We start from the raw sequence: 21676 nt of genomic DNA, 5'->3' as shown, positions 1-21676 counted from the left end.
AACTGAATCAGTGAGCAACATTGTGAAGTTGAGGGGAGTATCAATTTTGTTCCAATTGTTCTCTTCATCTGATAGTACTGTAATAAACCTTTTGGAATTTATGACAATGTTACAACTGATAGAAAAAAATCGAAAGGCTGAAAGCAACTGATTTCTACATCTGCTGTACACAGAAGTGGCCTACAAATGTTGTGATTGATAAGAGGCATCTTCAAGGGAATTTGTTAAGTTCTGTAAGTTGGAACCATACATTTTTTAAGTGCCAAAAAGCTAAATAATCAATGGACCATCCTTTACACAAAATAATCATTCTTCATGGGAAGTAATAGTAATCCAGAATTCTTTGCGAATATTTTGGGGATGTAGGTTCATATCTCACCATGGCAGATGATAGCATTTGAATTTAACAATAATCTAAAAGAAAATGGCATAATGGCAGTGATATTACCACTGCCAATTTCATTAAAAACCCATATGTTACACTAATGTCATTTAGGGAAGGAAATTTACCATTTTTACTTTGTCTGGCCTATGTGTGACTCCTGACCCACACCAATATTGTTGACTTTTAACTGCATTCTGGGCAATTAGAGTTGGGCAATATATTTTGGCCCAGCCAGTCATGCCCATACCCCATCAATGGTTTATTTAAAAGGAATTGGGTGAAAAATGTAGACGATTAAGTATGATTAATCAATTATCACAGCTTAATCTATTTTATTTTGAAGAATATGTTTATCTAACTTTTACTGACCAAATAATTGATCAACTAGCTTCTCATTAATGATAACTTTTGGAATTTCATATTTCTGACTGGTGCCTTTACTCTCTGGTCACTACAGGCTGAAGAAGCAGTCCTGAAGATTGATGGAGGGCCATGCTATTCAAACAGCAGGTGTTGCTGAGACAGAAGCTCTTTGTGCTGGGCAGCCTTGCTATTGGAAGTCTCTTATATATAGTTGCCAGAGTTGGGAGCTTGGATAGGTTAGTATTCTTCTGCTATTTTCACATGGAAAGGGTAACATTTATGTTGCATCCCCTGTATTTTTTTTCTACATATTTTATTTCCTCAACTTTGTACTTTTTGAAATTGCGGTCGAACACGAGTTGACACCTACTTGTTCAGAATCTCTAAAAGTCCTCCTGAAGACAAAATGTTTTTCCAGTCTGATGGTGGAAAAGTGTGAGTGCAAGACAACTTGAGGTTTATGCAACACCTGTTCTTTTGCCTTTGTAAGTCAACAGCAAACTGACAAAATGGAATGGATGTGAGAGAGGAGCCTAAACGTAGCACATTAATTAAAATGTGCAGATATTATACAAATTATTTCATTGTGGGGTCAAACAACTTGCTGTTCACAAGATTATCACAGGAGCACTATATCTCTAAAACAATCAATTCAATTTTGTCCAACTTTTGTTATAACTTTTAGAATTAAAATTATTTAGATTTATTTGATGGTGGTAATTAGAATATCCTTAGATTATCAGGAATTCTGCTGAATTTATTTCAACAGTTCAATGGTTCGATCACAAAAAGCAACAGCATTTCAGGTTAATCCACTTATGAATCCATCTTTAGCATAATCAATATTTCAGCTGGTTTGATGCTTTACGTAAGCAGAAACATTATGTAAGTTTCCAGACCGTGCTACTGAATAATGCACACAGGTAACACCTGTTTGCTCAATATGGACTAGGTATGATGGGAGAAGGAAAAACCACTCAGCCTACAGACCACTTGTTTACAGTCTTGATCAAAAGAGGACCTAGCCATAATGCCACTGCGACCTCAACTTGGCCGCACTCAGGAACAGACAGTAAAAGAGACATTAACCTAAACCCTTGCTGACTGAAGGAACATGTTATCTCGATGATCTGCTCATAAGATTCTCTGCCTCACAATGGCATCACAGCTCCTGAAGCCACAAGGGCGCTCCCTGTCTCCCCAGGAACCCAGTCAGCACAGTGCCCATGCAGACCAAATGGCACCAGGATACTTGAGATGAATGCTACTGCCCTATGAAATTACAGCAGCCAGGATGCTGAATATTAGCACCTTTTTTTGAGATTAACTAACCTCCTGTTGCTATTGTTAACTGACCGATACTGCCGGACTAGCAGCATTTTTCCTATTAAATGTGATTGAAACGGCATTGTCTTGTAATTAACATCAATCTCTTGTAACCCTATAAGAACTAACTGTACCTGGGGCTCAGGGAAGAGGGCTTTTGACAAAACTGCGCAGACTGTCCGTTTTACATATGTGCGGTCAATTTCTCTTCCCATGATATTGTGAAATAAACCAGCATTTGTCAATTTCACAAGATCCACGTACAGGCCTTATTTATAATTGGACAATTCACTGACAGGTTTTGGTATGCCTCTACACACCCTGTCTGTAAGCAAACATACCACTTGACTAAATCGAAAGAGTTGGAGTACCTCAGGTTACGTCCCCACTATCCCCCACCTCCACACCCCACTAGCCTTCACAAATATGGCTCAGTTTCATCAGCCAAATTTAAAGTATTTATCACCACTGGCCTCAGACAAGCTACCTATTGCTGGCCTTGCAAGGATCACATTATCCAAGTAAATGAAGTAAGATTATATCTACGTGACCACTTAAGTAATTGTGTAACTGAGGACATTTACAATTACTGACCTTTCACCTTTCTGGCTGCTTTTCTCTGTGCAGTTTTATGTATTAGTAAAACTAAATATGCAGGGTTCCTTAACAATTTTGCTTTCATTAAGTTTCACAATAAATAAATCACAAACTTTTGCCTTTCACCTTTTCTTCCTTTTGACCTATGTCCTTTGTCTCATCATACTTTGCTCAAAATCTATTACAGGAATGCCTTTTCCCAGTTCGGGTGGAAGGGTAAAGACCTGAAATATTAATTCTATTTCTCTCTACACAGATGTTACTTAACCAGCTTCTGGTTTTCCGGCAGTTTCTGTTTTTATGTCAGATTTCCTTTGTCTATTGTATTGCCAAATGACGGAATTAAAATAGTATGAACAAAAGCATTGAATAACAAAAATGTTGTGTGAAATCAAATATTAGCAAAAGTGAAATTATTTTGTGCAAATAAAAATTACATAGGAAGTTCCTGATTGCAGCTATAGCATACAAGGTGGTATTGAATATTGTAACCTAGACTTATGAGTCACCTAGAACGCACTCAGGTAAGATCTGAATCAAGAAAAGAAATAAAGAATAAAGAAGTAATAAAAATAGTGATTACGCATTACACTCAAGACCAGTGAGGAAGGGGAGTTCATTAGTATCTCTTTTTGTTACTAATCTCTATTCAACATTAGTCATTGTTATACATGTCCTGAATTTAATTGTAGCTATAGAGAAGTCGACAAAGGGAGGACAAAACCAAAACAAGGATAATAAATATAACAGGATATAAAGAAACACCAGGAAAATGAATAGGATAATGTAGGAATTACTTTGAATAAATATAAACAAAATAATAGATAAAAACAAAAGAAAAACATAACGAAAATCTGTTATTTTTAAAAGTGGATAGCCCCCCATCAAGGCATTCATGATTTTATTCCTACCTGATCCTGAATGCACATTCCAAACTACACCCTGAGATTTATTGTTGATGCAGTTGCCTTGTGTTTTACTCACCAGCCACCAAAGCGACCCCCCACCCCCCCGCTACTGACAACCCCCTCTACTCCATACCACATTTCCCCACCAACCCCCAACGCTAATGCCTCAGCCTTTCACAATCATAATCCCGAATTCAGCCTGTTGGCCTATTAATTTGATTGTTTAAAAAATACAAGAAAAAAGAAATCATTTCACCACATCTGCTATTTTGTATCTGAAAGGAAAATTGGCCAACAGTTTTAATTTGACTAATCAACAACATTTTGTTTGAAAAATGGACAAAACCAACTGCTACATTGTCATGAGGTATGTGTCAAACTAAAACATTTCCCATACAACAAAACATCAAATGAGTTCACAATGCCACATCCTGTCAGATTTTCCACATCTTCAGATGTCACCAACAGGAATCGTGATGACTAAATTATACATTATGGATTCTATATTTATTGAATTATAATTGGCAACCATCTCCTATAATAGTCACATAAGTTTAAAAACATAATCATTTTATGAGTTTTTTATATAATAGTGGTGTTTTTCTAGTTCCTTCTTTTTAAAAATAAATAACTAACCTGAAACAATCTATAATTGACTGATAATGTTTGCAAGGGACTAACAATTTAAATTGGATTATTTTGCACATTCATACCAGATGGGGTAGTGTCAGTAGGATCAGAGGGAACACATTTTACATTAATTATGGTGTACAGGTGTTTTGTCTGAGGGAATAGTGAAGCGACTGATCCCCAGAGCATGTGTATAAATGACAAGTCACTAGTGCCAAGGGAAAAAAATGCAGGAATGCTAATCAATAGTAGAAAAAGTGATTTTTTTAGATATTGAAAAGAAAATTGATGTATTTCACTGACTGCTCTCACTGTTACTACCAATAAATAGATTGCTCTAATTTATGATTAGAATCAATAAATCTTTGATGAAATCCATTTCTGTAATTGTTCTGTAGGGCAGACATGCTCAATAATTTAAACAGAAATTTAATACAGTTATGTCAGCTATGTGTCATAAACTGACATCATGTTAATATGATTTAAAGCTCATTTCTTTCATTATTATTTATATGATATAGAAAGCCCGTTATTTTCCAGAGTCTGCTGTGGTGTGACTGAAAGAGCTGCTTTTGCTCTTTCTCCTGCTATTATACCTTACTGGCCTGATACAACAGATGTTGTTTCTGAGCATGATATAGATCTGACATATCCTGTCCAGATTGTAAGTCTTCATTTATTTCTGAACATTTGTTTCAAGACTTTCTAAACTCTGTTTTGTGAAAGCAGCTGTTTAGCAGTGAAAGATAGCTTTTTGACAGTGGTATGGGAGTCAAGTGTAATAAGGTGCTGACAGGAAAGTGGAACTGACAGCACAACCGATCAGCCATGATCATATTGAATGATGGAGCAGGTTTGCGAGGCCAAATGACCTATTCCTGATTCCAAGTCTTATGTTCTTAAGCAAAGGCTTGTAGTTCAGCTTCAGAAAGAAAAATCACAAATTATTTAAGTCCCTTACACATGCCACAGTGGGTAAAACAACTATCTAATACAATACACATGCATATTGTCAAATAAGATCCCAGATTTGATCCATGGATTTCACTGGTGTGGCTAACCTCAGTCAAAGCAATGAAAGGATATCACTATTACCCTCAGGAGTTGGAAGTCGAAAATCGGCAGTTCCTAACTCCTGACCTATTCCAGCAAGCAATGTTAGAAAATGAACGTGTTAGTGGATGTGATTTAAGGGCATATTTGGGATTAGCTTTGGCCCTTCTGTAGTTAATAATTTGCCAGCATTCAGTCTCCAAGTGCAAAAAAAAGTAATTATTATTTGCCTGATGTATCAGAGGGATGTCAGCACAGAGTGAAACCATAGTCAACATTAACTATTGCCTTCAGGGTAGAGACGAGAAAATTAGAAAGAAAAGGAATGGGTGTGGATGGGATCAGTTTGTTTCACTTAAGATCCATTGTGTCAGAATTGACTTAATGGAAGGAAAACTGCAGAAACACTTTAAAGAGCTTGATAAAGAGAAACCTGAGAAGAAAATAAAATAAATTGCAACTGAGGAAAGACATACTAGTCAAAAATATTCTTGCACAATGCAGCAAGTAGTCAGAAAGATGAAAAGGTAAAAGATGCAAACAGCCTTGAGACTCAGGATAAGCACAACATAATAAATGTTCTGAATGATTGTTCCCTCCAAGTATTCACACGGGAAAACACAAACAACATGTCTTTACCAAACACAAGTACCTCTGATAAAATCAATGACTTGTTATAAATGAGATGGAACTTCTAGGTAGGCTAAAGAGGTTCAAATCAAATAAAAACCCAAGGGAAACCTAGTATTTTTCCTTGTGTTCCAAGAGATTAGGGTGTTGACTTGCAAGCATTGACAATCATTATGAGAGAGTCCAGAAGATTGACAACAGACTAATGTGATTCCCACATTCAAGCAAGGTGACAAAACAGACTAGACATCAAAACCGTTAATCCTTCTACATTAAAGATGCTGTATCTCCTGCCTCATATCACTATGCCTGCTTGGATGCTTCTAAACCATAGGTGGCCGGATGTTCACTTGCTCAACAAAGTCGGTTTGTCCCTTTTCCTCAACAACACACTGCCATAAAGTTTCATAATGACACCAACAATCTTCAATAGCCACGTGAGCATCCAAAAGAGCTACAAAAATTTACAAATGCAGATGACTTTGTGCTAGCAACACAAACAGCCACCTTTAAATGGGGATCTAAATGCTCTCTTCAGATAATTATGAAGTAATAGAGCTACAGAGGACAACATGGAAACAGTTGCTTTGACCCATTATGTCCGTGCCAGTCATTGATCACCTCTCTACTCAAGTCCCATTTTGCAGCACTTAGCCCATAACCTTGTATTTTATGGCACTTCAAGTGATCATTAAAAACTTCTTAAATGTTGTGAATGGGTTCCATCTCTACCATCCTTTCCACCAGTGAGTGCTAGATACACATCCTTCCTTAAATTCCCTTGTCAGCCTACTGTCCTTCACCTTAAATTTATGTCCCATAGTTATTGATCCCTCGAATAAGGGGAAATGTTTCTTCCTATCTACCCAATTTATACCCCTCATAAACTTGTACACCTCCATCACTCCTCCACTTGTACACTGCCTCAGCCTCTCTGCTCTAAGGGAAACAATCCCAGGCTCCCTAGTTTCTCTTAATGGCTGAAATGCTCCAGCCCAGGCTTCATCCTGATTAATGTCCTCTGCACCTTTTCGAGTTCACTCATATCCTTTCTATAATGTGGTGACCAAAACAGCACACAGTACTCCAGCTGTGGCCTAACTAACATCTTACCCATTGTAAGACACTCCATCTTACCCTCCCTGCTCTAATATTCAACTATTTGATAATAAAAACAAGTATTCCAAGTGCCTTCTTAACCACCTTATCCACCTTACCTGTTTCCTTCAAGGATTTGCAGACATACATACCAAGGTCCTTTTGATCGTCTGTACTTCCTAGGGTCCTACCATTCATCATGCACTCCTTCACCTTATTAATCCTCCCAAAATGCATCAGTTTACACTTTAACTTCTTAACAACAGCTGTAATTATGATACAGTGATTCAAGAAAGTGGCATGCAATAGATACTGGCTTAGCCAGCATTGCCCACATCCCTTGAACCAATAATTTACTTTTTAAAACTGGTTTTCAATTGCCAGTTCAGAACCAGTAACATTTCTCCTATGTCAGTCACAACAAGACATTTTGTTTTCCCTATGAGCAATGGTGGAGAAGTGGCAGAAGGATTTGTGGATTGATTATTGGTCTGTTGAGCCATGCCAAGAACATTCCTTCAGCGACCAACAAGTCCCAGCATGGTACATGAATCTAGTGTATCTGACGTCCAAGTAGGGATGTTTATGAATATACCACAAGACCACCATTCTTACATGAACGCCCTAGATTCAATTGGCACTGCTGCAGAAAATTCCAAATGTAAAGAAAGAGGCAGTTAGAAATGTGAAGAAAAAGTTCAGAAATTGCAGAGTGTGTTGGATCAAATATGTAAGTGGGTCAAACCATGTCAGGTAAATCTTTTTCCAGATAAATGTAGAGTTACATATCAGTAAGCAAATAGATATACATACAAAAGTGTTGAAATAGTTAAAGAGCAAACTATATCAGATCTAACAGGTGACACAAGACATGTCATATGACAATAGAGTCCCAATAACCTACCAATCTAATATGATGTTGAACCACATAGCATAACAGTCCAACATAAGTCAAAGGAAATGGAATTTACACTTTATTATGCTCTAGTTATGCCACTAGGAGAAAGTGAGGAATGCAGATGCTGGAGAGTCAGAGTTCATAAATTGTGGCACTGGAAAAAGTACAGCAGGTCAGGAAACATTTGACAAGCATGAGAGTCAATGTTTTCAGCATGACCCTTTTTCAGGACTGATGAAGGGTTATGCCCGAAACATCAACTCACTTTCTCCTCAGATGCTGCCTGATCTGCTGTGTGTTTTCCAGTGCCATGCTTTATCAACTCCAGTTACACCGCACTTGGATATTGTGTCCAGTTTTGATGACTTAGAGAAAAGGGTGTAGGTTTGCTCGCTGAGCTGTACATTTGATATCCAGACGTTTCATTACCTGGCTAGGTAACATCATCAGTGGTGACCTCCAAGTGAAGTGAAGCTGTTGTCTCCTGCTTTCTATTTATATCTTTCTCCTGGATGGGGTTTGTGGTGATGTCATTTCCTGTTTGTTTTCTGAGGGGTTGATAGATGGCATCTAGATCTATGTGTTTGTTTATGGCGGTGTGGTTGGAGTGCCAGGCCTCTAGGAATTCTCTGGCATGTCTTTGCTTAGTCTGTCCCAGGATAGATGTGTTGTCCCAGTCAAAATGGTGGTTTCTTTTTTCATCCGTGTGTAGGGCTAGGAGGGAGAGAGGGTCGTGTCTTTTTGTGGTTAGCTGGTGTTCATGTATCCTGGTGGCTAACTTTCTTCCTGTTTGTCCTACGTAGTGTCTGTGGCAGTCCTTGCATGGAATTTTATAGATGACGTTGGTTTTGTCCATGGGTTGTACGGGGTCTTTTAAGTTTGTTAGTTTTTGATTGAGAGTGTTGGTGGGTTTGTGTGCTACTAGGATTCTGAGGGGTCTCAGTAGTCTGGCTGTCATTTCTGAATCCTTGTAGCACACAAACCCACCAACACTCTCAAACAAAAACTAACAAACTTAAAAGACCCAGTACAACCCATGGACAAAACCAATGTTGTCTACAAAATTCCATGCAAGGACTGCCACAAACACTACATAGGACAAACAGGAAGAAAGTTAGCCACCAGGATACATGAACACCAGCTAGCCACAAAAAGACACGACCCTCTCTCCCTCCTAGCCCTACACATGGATGAAAAAAAACACCATTTTGACTGGGACAACATATCTATCCTTGGACAGGCTAAGCAAAGACATGCCAGAGAATTCCTAGAGGCCTGGCACTCCAACCACGATGCCATAAACAAATACATAGATTTAGATGCCATTTATCAACCTCTCAGAAAACGAACAGGAAATGACATCACCACAAACCCCAGGAACCCCATCCAGGAGAAAGCTTTAAATAGAAAGCAGGAGACAACAGCTTCGCTTCACTTGGAGGTCGCCACTGATGATGTTACCTAGCCAGGTAATGAAACGTCTGGATATCAAACCTACAGCTCAGCGAGCAAATCTATACCCTAAACCTCAACCTGAGCTACAAACCTTCACAAACCTTGCGACCTAGAGAAAAAGAAGTATTCAATTGCATCAAAATTGTAAAGAAAATCTAATCCCCATGGCTGAGAATTCAAATATTTAAGTCACAGTTGGGCTGATATTTCAACCTTGCTAGCATTTTATGGCCTCCTCTACATTGGGGAGACAGGCCGCCTACTTGCGAAACGTTTCAGAGAACACCTCTGGGACACCCGCACCAACCAACCCAACTGCCCCATGGATGAACACTTTAACTCCCCCTCCCACTCCGCCAAGGACATGCAGGTCCTTGGCCTCCTCCATCGCCAGACCATGGCAAATCGATGCCTGGAGGAAGAGCGCCTCATCTTCCGCCTAGGAACCCTCCAACCACAAGGGATGAATGCAGATTTCTCCAGCTTTCTCATTTCCCCTCCCCCCACCTTATCTCAGTCCCAACCCTCGGACTCAACACCGCCTTCTTGACCTGCAATCTTCTTCCTGACCTCTCCGTCCCCACCCCCTCTCCGGCCTATCACCCTCACCTTAACCTCCTTCCATCTATCGCATTCCCAATGCCCCTCCCCCAAGTCCCTCCTCCCTACCTTTTATCTTAGCCTGCTTGGCACACCCTCCTCATTCCTGAAGAAGGGCTTATGCCCGAAACGTCGATTCTCCTGCTCCTTGGATGCTGCCTGACCTGCTGCGCTTTTCCAACAACACATTTTTCAGCTCTGATCTCCAGCATCTGCAGTCCTCACTTTCTCCTAGCATTTTGCCCACCAGTTCAATGGAGATGCTTGTCCTCGAGCAGGTTATGGAGACCCATCAAACCATTTAATATTATCATTACTTTGAGATTCAAGTTTACTTTCCTGCCTGCTCACCATATCCCTTGATTCCCTGAGAGACCAAAAGTCATTGATTTTATTAGAGGTATTTTTGTTTGGCAAAGACACATTGTTTGTGTTTTCCCTTGTGAATACTTGGAGGGAAAAAGGTTGTAGACACTGAGGGATTGAAAGGCAAGGGAGGAAAATTCTTGAGTACAGTGCTGCTGAAGGTCAGTCCTGCATTGTTCTTTATTTTAGCTATATAATTTTTATTTAGTAATGAAACAAATAAGGATTTAGAATAAATGTTGAAGGTTAATTTTCAAAAATCTCACAAAGTGGAAATGATTAAGTCTTTTGCAATTTTCAAAGTACACTTCTTATAGTTTGTCACTGCCACTGACATACTTCAATGCAGTTATAGTGACCTATGGGGCTCAATCTTATGTTGGGGGCAAAGACCCCGTGCGTCCTCCTCCTCCCCTCAACACAGAAGTGACATTGAGCATGAATGACAATGATTGAACCTGGCCAACACACTGCACAGCCATTAAATGACTGTCACTTGGCTTCAAGTTGGCTTCCTTGCTGTATCACATGGGAGGCCCTGCCTCTGAGAATTGTTGAGGTAAAAACAATGACTGCAGATGCTGGAATCCAGATTCTGGATCAGTGGTGCTGGAAGAGCACAGCAATTCAGGCAGCACCACTGATCCAGAAGATTTTGCTGCTCGTCGGATGCTGCCTGAATTGCTGTGCTCTTCCAGCACCACTGATCCAGAATCTGAGAATTGTTGGCCAATCAAGTGACCATGAGGTCTCTTGTCTCAGGTGCCAAGGCCACTGCTGGGACTCCAAATAGTCCTGGAGAAGAAGTACCAGATGTAAAGGTGAGCTTGGTGTTTCAGGGCCAACATCATCAGCACTGAGGGGAAAAACAGATGAGGGTTTCACTTGGCAAGCTGTGCAAGTATTGCTGGTTTCTGCTGCTGTGGGTTGCAGGAGAAGGCATTAAAGAAGGCAGGAGAATGCTGAAATGGTGATTAGTAGAATCTATTCAAAACCAACTGAGGCAGATTTTTTTTTTGATAAAGGAATCAAATTTTCTGGGGTCAGACAGAAAAGTGGAGTTCATGTCACAACCAGATTAGATCTAATATATTGAATGGCAGAGCAACTCAAGAGGCTAAGTGGCCTTCTCCTGATCCTATTTCTTATGATATTATGAATTAAATTGTTGTTCCTTCATTGTCACCAGATCACAATCCTGGAAATCTTCCTATTTCAATGCTGTAAGTATATCTATATCACATAGATTGCTACGGTTCTCACCATAGTTGACAATGCTGACCTTGCCAGTGATGCTCAAATCCCATGAAAAGAATTAAACAAAATATTATTCATACTCTCTTAACATTAAAACTGTAACAATACAAACAAATTAACCCTTGTTTATTGGAACTGAGAGTGAAAAGTCCCATATCACAGTAATTTATTTCAAACATACAATCATTAGGAGAAGATAACTGACTATGGTAGAATGATCTCATCATTACCAACTCATGGCAAAACTTCAGCTTCTCAGAGTCCAGTTTAAATATCAAGGAAATACTGTGCTTTATTAAAGGGAACACATGCTAGGATATTGGAATTACAAAGAATTAGTTGATATAGGCTGATGACTAAGGTACTCAGGGTCTGTTGACAGAAAAATGGTTCTAGTCTGACCATTAATGCAGTTGATGGGCAATTCTCAATAAATGTGTTTGAAAGGCATACCCCTTCCATAGAATCCAGTAGTTTTGCTGGACATCGAGCATATTCCTTGAATAAAAGCAAAATACTGAAACAAACACAAGGAATGCTGAAGAAACTCAGCAGGTCTGGCATCATCGGTAGGGAGAAAAACATTTCAAGTCTAGAATGACTCTTCTTCAGGTGAGTTGTTCAACTGTTCTTGTTGCCTGTTACTGGTGACTTCAATGAAATAAGTAGGCAGCTTTACCTTTCTTACTTTCGTCATCATAAGGGTGAGTGTTCTCAAACAGCAAAGCAGAGACTTCATTATCCGAATGACCGGAATTCAAGTATACAGGAAAGTTTAAGTCTTCTGCCTCCACTAAATGAATGGCATGAGCGATGGGCCTTCTTCGGATAAAGAGCAGATCATTTAGGATTGAAATGAGGAGAAATTACTTCATTCACAATGTTGTGAATCAGTGCCTCCACAACTTCCTATGGCAGCTCATTCCATTCACCCACCACTCTCTGAGTGAAAATTTACCCCTCAGATCCTTTTTTAAATCTTTCCTATCTCACCTTTAACCTATGCCATCTAGTTTTGGACTCCCCCACCCCAGGGAAAAGACCTTGACTGTTCACCTGTCCATGTCCCTCATCATTTTATAAACCTCTAAAAGGTCACCCCCCCCCAGCCTTTGATGCTCCGGTGAAAATAACCCACGCCTATTTAGCCTTTCTCTATAGCTCAAATCTTCCAGTCAAAGTAATATCCATGCAAATTTTTTCAGCACCCTCTCAAGTTCAACAACATATTCCCTATAGAAGGGCAACGAGAAAGATAACTTTCTGAAAAGGTCTGGCATTTCCACATCTGGATATTAGTCATGATGGTGAAATCCAATGCACCATTGTATATGGTATAGTAAGTGATCCAGTACTGCTCTGTTTACATTAAATGCAATGTTATCAAATCAATCTCATGGTGTTTATCTGGCTATATGTATGGACAAAATAGCAACCTTTTGAAGTACATTTTCTGCCTCACCAAAAAGTAAATATTCCTATACCTAGGAACAATTTTTCATCATCCTAAGTTTCCACTTTGCTGTATTCTTCTCCTCTTTATACAGGGGTAGAGAGGGATGACAGGTCAAAAGTAATCGTGCTAACATATTCCTAATGTTGAATCACCCGATTTGATCCCATGGAGTTCAATTGGTACATAACAGCATTGCAAGTGGGGAGGGGACGCCAAATTCATATTTTATGTTGCAGAAAAAGACATGTTAGCACTTGACAATAAAAAGTTCTGTTCCATTTATAAAACAAATTAATATACTTTCAGAAAACGGACAGTAAATCTACTGTTAAATTAAATTAATATTCAAGAAATATGCAGTATGCATGCTAAACAGCTTCTGGAAAATTAAGTGTAAATTATTTAATATTGCAGTATTAGATATTAGACATGCTCGCTATTTTCCCTGCTTTATCATTCCATCATTGCTGTCGACCTCTGTCCATTTTTTCCTTCAGTCAGCAAGGTTGGTGATTGGGGTGAGTTTCTGAAATACTTCTGATGATATTAGTGCTCTCTTATTAAAACATAACACGTTTATCATAAGATGTGAGGGCCATGTTTCTCCTCAAAACATTTCGTCCAAAGGCCCAATAGCCTTCCTGGAATACTTTTCAGGATTATTTTCACCTCTGAGCAGAAATGTATTGTACAGCTGTTGTAGGATACATCTGCTTTCAACAGAATAGGAGCCATTGGATTCTACAAGAGGCCGGTGATCCACACTGCCCCTTACCACTTGATAATGAAGATGAAAATGCTTCCCATGAAAAGAAAAAGTTCAGCATATCTAATTAGTGATCTCCTAAATCAGTCTTCACAGAGATTTGTGGAGATAATGTACAAGTCCCCTGAAACTGAATCATTTATAATTTAGGGTTATAGTGAAAAAGAAAACATGCTTGTATTATGATAGTAACATTCTCCTCTGATAACACAAGTTATTTATTAAGGCAACACCCAGAGTTAAGCATAACTTCAACTGAAAGATATTTTGATAAACGTTTGATAATGGATGTCATTACGACATAATGTGAGTTGAAAATCTTAAATGCCATTATATACATATTTTCAATGGCTCACTTCAATGTGGTTAAATTATCACAAGTGTATTAATAGCCATTATACTGAACAAGTTTAACAAAAACAGCACTTGCTGGTGAAATTCAGCAGTGCTGTCAGCATTTTTGGAAGAAAGCAGAGTTAACATTTGGAGTCCAGTGAGCCTTATTCAGAATTTATTTCTAAATGGTCAATGGACAGGAAATTTTAACTCTGCTTTCTCTCAATAGTTGCTGCCAGACTTGCAGAGTTTCTCCAGCAAGTTGTTTGTGTTTTAGAGTTCCAGCATCTGCAGTTCTTTGTTTTATTATACTGACCACATTTGTTTCATTTCAGACTCCAGCCTACATGTCCCATAGAAGGTCAATTTGGGGACCAAGAGCAAATCATGCTTCGGGCATTACAGTACAAACGAGGCTTGTCACATGATTTGCGCAAAGGCAATGTGACAAAGGAACAAATCAGACTACACAACATGGTGCAACAGCTTCCCCAGGCCATTATTATCGGTGTCCGCAAGGGTGGAACACGGGCCCTTCTCGAAATGCTGAACTTACACCCAGCTGTGGTCAAAGCCTCGCAGGAAATCCACTTCTTTGACAATGATGAAAATTATGCTAAGGGTATTGAATGGTACCGGAAAAAAATGCCCTTTTCCTACCCCTATCAGATCACTATTGAGAAAAGCCCAGCATACTTCATCACAGAGGAAGTCCCTGAAAGAATTTACAAAATGAACTCATCCATTAAATTGTTGATCATTGTGCGTGAGCCAACGACCCGAGCCATTTCAGATTACACTCAGGTGCTGGAGGGCAAGGAAAGGAAGAACAAAACCTACTACAAATTTGAGAAGCTTGCAATTGACCCAACTACCTGTGAGGTAAATACTAAATACAAGGCTGTGAGAACTAGTATATACACAAAACACCTTGAGAGGTGGCTCAAGTACTTTCCCATTGAACAGTTTCACATTGTGGATGGTGATCGCCTGATAACTGAGCCATTACCTGAACTGCAGCTAGTGGAGAAGTTTCTGAATCTGCCCCCCAGAATAAGCCAGTATAATTTGTACTTTAATGCCACCAGGGGGTTTTACTGTTTACGATTTAACATTGTGTTTAACAAGTGTCTGGCAGGCAGTAAAGGACGGATACATCCTGAGGTGGATCCCTTGGTTGTTAACAAACTGCACAAGTTTTTTCATCCTTTCAATCAGAAATTTTATCAGATCACTGGGCGGACATTTAGCTGGCCATACAAGTGATCGCTGCAACACTGTGTGTTGATGTAAAGCAAAAATGTTTAATCAAAAGAGTGATATCCAAAACTTTCAAAAGTTGTCGATCAACAGTAATCATGTTTTTATTTCAGTAAATAGGATGGAATGGAGATGACTATATAATGGTTTATTTTCAACAAGATGCAGTTATTATATTTCAGTGTGTTATACTTCCATTTGGTCATTTCAGTAAAAACAAGAGATTGATGTGAGTGTAAAGCGAAGATAATTGTTTTATACTCATATCTATAGTTTCTCATAAATTCTTATAAAAGGGAGAAAAGTTAGATTTTGAGGAATTTATTACCACACCAAGCAGGCAATGGTAAAAAGACTGTTGATAAATTGAAACTGAGATCAACCATATTTCAATTTATTTTGAGTCCTTACATGTGGTTGCCACTGTTTCCAATTGAGAGAAGACACTCCCATTTTAAGTGAATGCCCAGACATTTTCTGCCCAATAAAAAAACATTACACTCCCCATGTTTGACAGTGTGAAAACATTAGTCATCAAGGTTGCAAAAAATCTCACTGAATTATCAATAACAAAACTGTTAGTTCATTCTTTGTACCAATAGGCCTGATTCAGTTCTGTCCCTGGCTGTTTAGACTTAACAAAATGAGGCAACCTTGTCAATAACAGAAGGTGAGATTGCCAAATTCATTTACAGAAGCTGATAGGTGACCTAATTTTCTTTCAATATTTCAGTGGGGAAAATGCATTTCTTTTCATTTGAATTTTGTTTGGAGAGTACTGGTGCACGTTGTGAAGATTTTGATTAAATCTTCTCCTCAATTTTGGCAGTTGTAAACTGTTGTCATTTTGATGTAGTGATGGGCTCACTATACAGCTGTAACACGATTTGATTCTACAGGAGAGTGAATATACAGCCATTTCCTCTCAGAAAAAGACATTCATTGGAAAAGCACTGATACAAAATGCAAAATATATTTAATAATGGACCTTTAAAGTTCTAAACTACCATCGGTGTGTTTTTATTTTCCCAATTTAAAATAATTAATTTGTTGTGTTAAACATTTTACTCACTTGTATCCATTCTGGACTAATAAGCAATATAAATGAATATTTATCACTAAGACTCCTAAAGAATGCAGTAACATTTTGATCTTCCAGTAGTTTTCTAGAGTCATCAGAACTACCAATCAGTAAATTCATTTTAAAAAGTGTAGGTTATGGGATAAATCAGAATGACTATTATGTTGTTTCATACAATTGTTTTATTCAAATGATAAATCGCAAATATTCCAGCACAATTTTAGCTGTGAAACTATTCCAGTAATTCTCCTACTAACTTTGTGTATAAGTATCGGTAGGCTAGAGTGCTTCAAACATTGACGAGTAGACTTTTCTTAAATAAGTTACATACCATGTTTCAGGCAAAAAAAGTTATGTAGAAAATAATTTTCCACAATTCAAAAAGGTAATGGGGAATCCTGGAATGGGGAAGGAGTATTAGACCCGACTTCATTCCACAATCATTACTTAGTGACCCCCTGCTAAATAATGAACAAGTGTTAGATGGGAGCAAACTGGAAATGGTTCTAATATGCTCAATAGCTGAACCTCGGTAACCAAAAAACACTCACTTCTTTGCTACATAAACAGTGAGTATTTGGCATTGAGAAGTTGCACAGCCATATAAGAGCACAATTCAGTACTTTCATGAATGAATGATAGAGAATTGGGAAGCATTTTCTAAACATTTTATTTTCTTTATTTTCCCAGAATACCTGAGAATAAACCCTAATGTTACATAATTAATACCTTACGTGCAGGCAGTCACAATATAGACTGATATTTGAGGATCTTCTTGTGGTCCACTTAAGATTAGGAATTTATCATAAAACTAATCATAGTTGTGCACCACCATGATTAAAACTCTTCAGTGTCTCAAAATGCAAATCTCAATAATGATGCATTTGAAAATTGTTTCGAAAGAAGTCAGTCAAGATAGTCCAAGCATCAATATGAATTGCATTGACAAAGCTCCCAAAAAAGTAATAAAATTGTCAGGTTTTCAGCAGAATTGTTTTTATTATTAAATAGATCTGGTTAGATGATTTTTTTTGTTAAGTGTCTTTTATCATCACCTTGAAATAATGATTCACTTAGTGTCAGTGTTTACGGTACTGGAGCTTCAAATGCAATTCCCATACTGCACATGAATTTTCTTTTATTTTTTGACTGCATTGTTTAAGTATTATTAAAAATCTCTCAGCAACTCCAAAAATATCTACAACTTAACTTTTCAAGTATAGATTTTAGAACAAGTAGGTATGTATGGGGGTTTGCATTCAAGCAACTTGCCTACTTTCTCAGTATTACATTTACAATTGATCAGATGGAAACTCTACATTCATTTCCTTTACAACAACAAACACAACCACAGGACAGAAATGTATATATGTAACATACTTTTGTAAATACTAGTTTGACACTGAGCTATTTTGTATATTACTGAATTGTGTGTTTAATCTGGGATTAGATTTTAAATTCAGTCTAATTTACTTTTGGTCACTAGCCTCCCTATTTCACATCTAATCCCTAATCATTCTCCATACATATAAGGAGTTCAAGAGCATTAACTACCACTGTAGTTTCTGTAAAATGTGACTCTCTTGTTCTGTCACGGTAATTAAAACTTTGGTATGCTGCTGTTAACATCATTATCTGCTAAGCAGTGAAAAAGAAGTCCAATTTCTTAGAGCACATTGGAAATGTCTGTAGCAGTGCACAACACCGAAACAACTTTTGTTACTAGACTGTAAATAAACTCTTTTTTGTAATATCTAATGACACCTTTTATGCAAACAACTAATTGATTTAAGTAATAATTTGCCATAAAAATGAAAGCAAGTTGATCTATATCTGTACAGTGCAACCTGTTTATGTTACAATTTCATCTAGTGTCAGTACTTCAGCACCTAATATTTAACGGAAATGATAATCACGCTATTATACTTGTATTCAAACTTAATATCTAACTTGTCTACTGGCACGTTTTGTGTAATAATACCTGAGGACTGCAATCACTACAAGAATCCTAGTGTTTATTCAGAGTTGATGTGCTTTACTGTTAAAGCCATGCAAAATATTTGGCCTAAGGAGATCAAATTCCCATTTTTCCATCTTAAGGTTATTTATCCAAGGAACTGCAAGAGATAATCATTTTTAACCCATTACCTGAGAATGACACTTTGAACTTCCTCCACCATGATGGAATAATTTGACTTTAAACATATAAACATTTTCTTCAAGCATTTCAAAAACAAGTTTGTTATATATTTTGCTACAGTGTTGCAGCAGTATTTGTGTTGTGTATCCTGTGTAGATTTTAGCGAAGGATAGAGAAATATCAGCATAAATGAGTTACAACACCCAACAACAGAAACATTTATTTGTGACAATCCAAATGACAGCCTTTACTCATTTTCATTTAGACAATTTATACTTTGTAATTATTGCTTCACAACGGGGTGAATTTTAGGACCAAAGAACAGAGTAGAAACCAAGGGTGGAGGAGCAAAATCAGCAGTAAATGATTAGGCTCTACCCAGATTATTAGCCCAGAAGATTGTCATTTTCTGGCCTCACACTAGCTCACTGAGAAGAATGATAGAGTCATCATCAGTCACCAACATAATTTGATGGCTTCACAGAAAGTTTCCAGCAAAGTAAGTATGGAGGGGAGGTGGTACATGTGAGTGTTGATGTTAATGAGGGAAAGGACCTGGGGAAAGGAAGGACCAAGGTTTCTTAGTGGAGCAAAATAAGGACTGCTGGCCTTCTTGACCCACAAGAAACCTTCACAAGTTATATAAAATAAATATTCCCTGTTTCCTGTCAATTCTTACTGCTGCATGATATTGTTAGATCTTAATTGAGCCGAATGATGTCAGTGGGATACAGCCATGCCATTTCATTGGATCTTATTCCTTCAACTGATCAACCTTCTCCTGCTACAACACAGGGAAGTGAAAACTGAGCTGTTCAGAAACATATTGGGCATCATTTTGTATCCCCAGCCATGCTGCTTAAAGGTTATTAAGTTATTAGTCATTGCAGTTGGCTGCAGGTACATTTTCTTAATATGAGATATATAGAGAAATGAAACTGTTATCTGTGATAAATGTTAAGAATAGGTATATTTAAATTATATCACTTCATAATTCTTGCTCATAAATTATTTACATACATTTATAAGAGACTGGCAAAACTGCAATGAATCACAAACGGTATATTTAAGATTAATTAAACTTTATTACATGCAGTTACAAATACTTCTTCACCGTGCTCTTAATGATTCTCAATGTTAAGTTGCTGTAAACAGGGTGAGCAAAGAAAAAGCATTGACATAATATTAAACGTTATTAGAACCACATTACAATTGTTCACCGAACATCAAAATATGTTTCAGGCCCCTTAAACAGTTCCGGCACACAAAAATGACCCTGGAGCAGTATTTCTTTATTGATTTGGAGATGTCGGTGTTGGATTGGGGTGTACAAAGTTAGAAATCACACAAGACCAGGTTATAGTCCAACAGGTTTATTCGGAAGTACTAGCTTTTGGAGCACTGCTCCTTCATCAGGTGGTGTTGGACTATAACCTGGTATTGTGTGATTTTTAACTGTTTTCATTGACTAAGTCAAATGGATGTCACAAAAAGCAACTTATTTTTATTTAATATCTGGTTGATTTTCACTCCAAAATTATGCAGTAGAGATCATGCATCATACTTTTAAAAGATATAAATGAAAGAAGTACAGAATAATTCTTGTCATCAAATTACAAAAAAAACGATGTCTTGCATAAACTGAGTACAGTATACAGCGCTCTAAACATATGTATGGAGAGCACTAATCATGCTTTCTATGAAAGCTTTTAATGTCAAAACTTTGCTTGTTTGTTTATGTGTTCTTCCATACAATATTACATTACGCACACATTTTTTAGGTTGAATTGTAATACATTTAGCTCCTGGTGTACCTCTTGCGACAGATTTGCTATACCTCCACCTTGTGGTAGGCTGTATTTATATCAGGCAATATTGTTAGGTACAAAATGGCAAGAGATTTAACTCAAGTACCAAGTCCCTAATCTCAGTTTGCTGTAGTATGGTGATACCTGTAGTATATTTATGCTGTGAAGGAAAACATTAGCATTTTATATGTGCTCTTAAGCCTGTCACCAAATATTTAAATTATTGATTAATATAGCTTCTGATGGCCTTTAATGCCAAGGTTGCTATTTTTAGCAATGAGCCTTGGAAGAACATTGACTCACAGTAGGGTAGCCATAACCATTTTCTGAAAATTTTAGATGAATATGCAATGCCTAAAAAAGTGGCAGTTTTCTTTACAGAAGTTTGTCTTGTGCATGCAACTCAAAACCTTTTTCTTTCCCTATCAAGAGTTAAAACACACAATGTGGGACAGTGACTGCACCAACGTTCAATGTTTTGTGAGTGACAGTGGTTTTCCAAAGCACTTGTATGCACAATCTTAGTCTGGTCATTAAAATTGCATATATAGCATTTAATAGTGAAATATTAGATACTCAAATAACACATCACAAAAATATGAAATCAGATCCAATATGGTGAAGGAAAAACAAATGCACATGGAAAAATAAGCAAAATACATTTTTTCTTTCCTTAATCTGTTATAAGAGGTGTCCAATATAACAAAAGACTAGCCTGACATCAAATGTTGCAAACTTCACTGTGGAATTTGTAAGCATTATAACTTCTGTATATTTCACTGTACACATTATTTGTTTATATGTAAGTAATGTATGTACTTATACTGCATTCCAATAATAAATACCTATGTAATATTCACCATTAGCAGTTCTTAAAATTGTCTTATCTTTACTAGTTGGCTTTCAAGGTCAATTCAGGTCACTTTCAAAATCTGTTATGTAGAAATTACTGTTTGTAAACAGTGAATAAAACTTTCAAGTTCTGAGGAAGGGTCATTTGACCCAAAATGTTAACTGTGATTTCTCTCCACAGACCTGCTGAGCTTTTCCAGTAACTTGTTTGTTTTTTCTCTGATTTACAGCATCCACAGTCCTTTTGGTTTTTCAACTTTAAAGTTAATGGATAAGTTGATATCTATTTTGGATCATTTGATAAATGAGTGTCATGAGAAGTCAAATGTTCTTACCCTAAACTGCAAACAAAAAATAATCAGTACAAACATTTTTAGGTCTATTTTTCTGCAATTTCTTTTAATCTCCACT

At 37.5% G+C, this 21676-nt stretch overlaps 1 protein-coding gene across 3 annotated transcripts in view; it reads left to right on the top strand.

Annotated features, from left to right (window-relative positions):
- The window catches only part of LOC122545831 (heparan sulfate glucosamine 3-O-sulfotransferase 5), a 257052-nt gene extending 235579 nt beyond the window's left edge, over positions 1 to 21473 (top strand). For all 3 annotated transcript variants that reach the window (XM_043684734.2, XM_087981125.1, XM_043684736.2), the window contains 2 exons: positions 843 to 984; positions 14460 to 21473. In XM_043684734.2, coding sequence (XP_043540669.1) covers positions 878 to 984; positions 14460 to 15390 — 1038 coding nt within the window. In that variant the 5' untranslated portion in view covers positions 843 to 877 and the 3' untranslated portion in view covers positions 15391 to 21473. The remainder of the gene's footprint in view (positions 1 to 842; positions 985 to 14459) is intronic.
- The last annotated feature ends 203 nt before the right edge of the window (positions 21474 to 21676 follow it).

This window comes from Chiloscyllium plagiosum, unplaced genomic scaffold (assembly GCF_037043375.1).
Source record: "Chiloscyllium plagiosum isolate Xiang-an unplaced genomic scaffold, Cpla_swu_hap1 HiC_scaffold_3, whole genome shotgun sequence".
Lineage (NCBI taxonomy): Eukaryota > Metazoa > Chordata > Chondrichthyes > Orectolobiformes > Hemiscylliidae > Chiloscyllium > Chiloscyllium plagiosum.
This window is presented reverse-complemented; position numbering and strand designations above follow the sequence as displayed.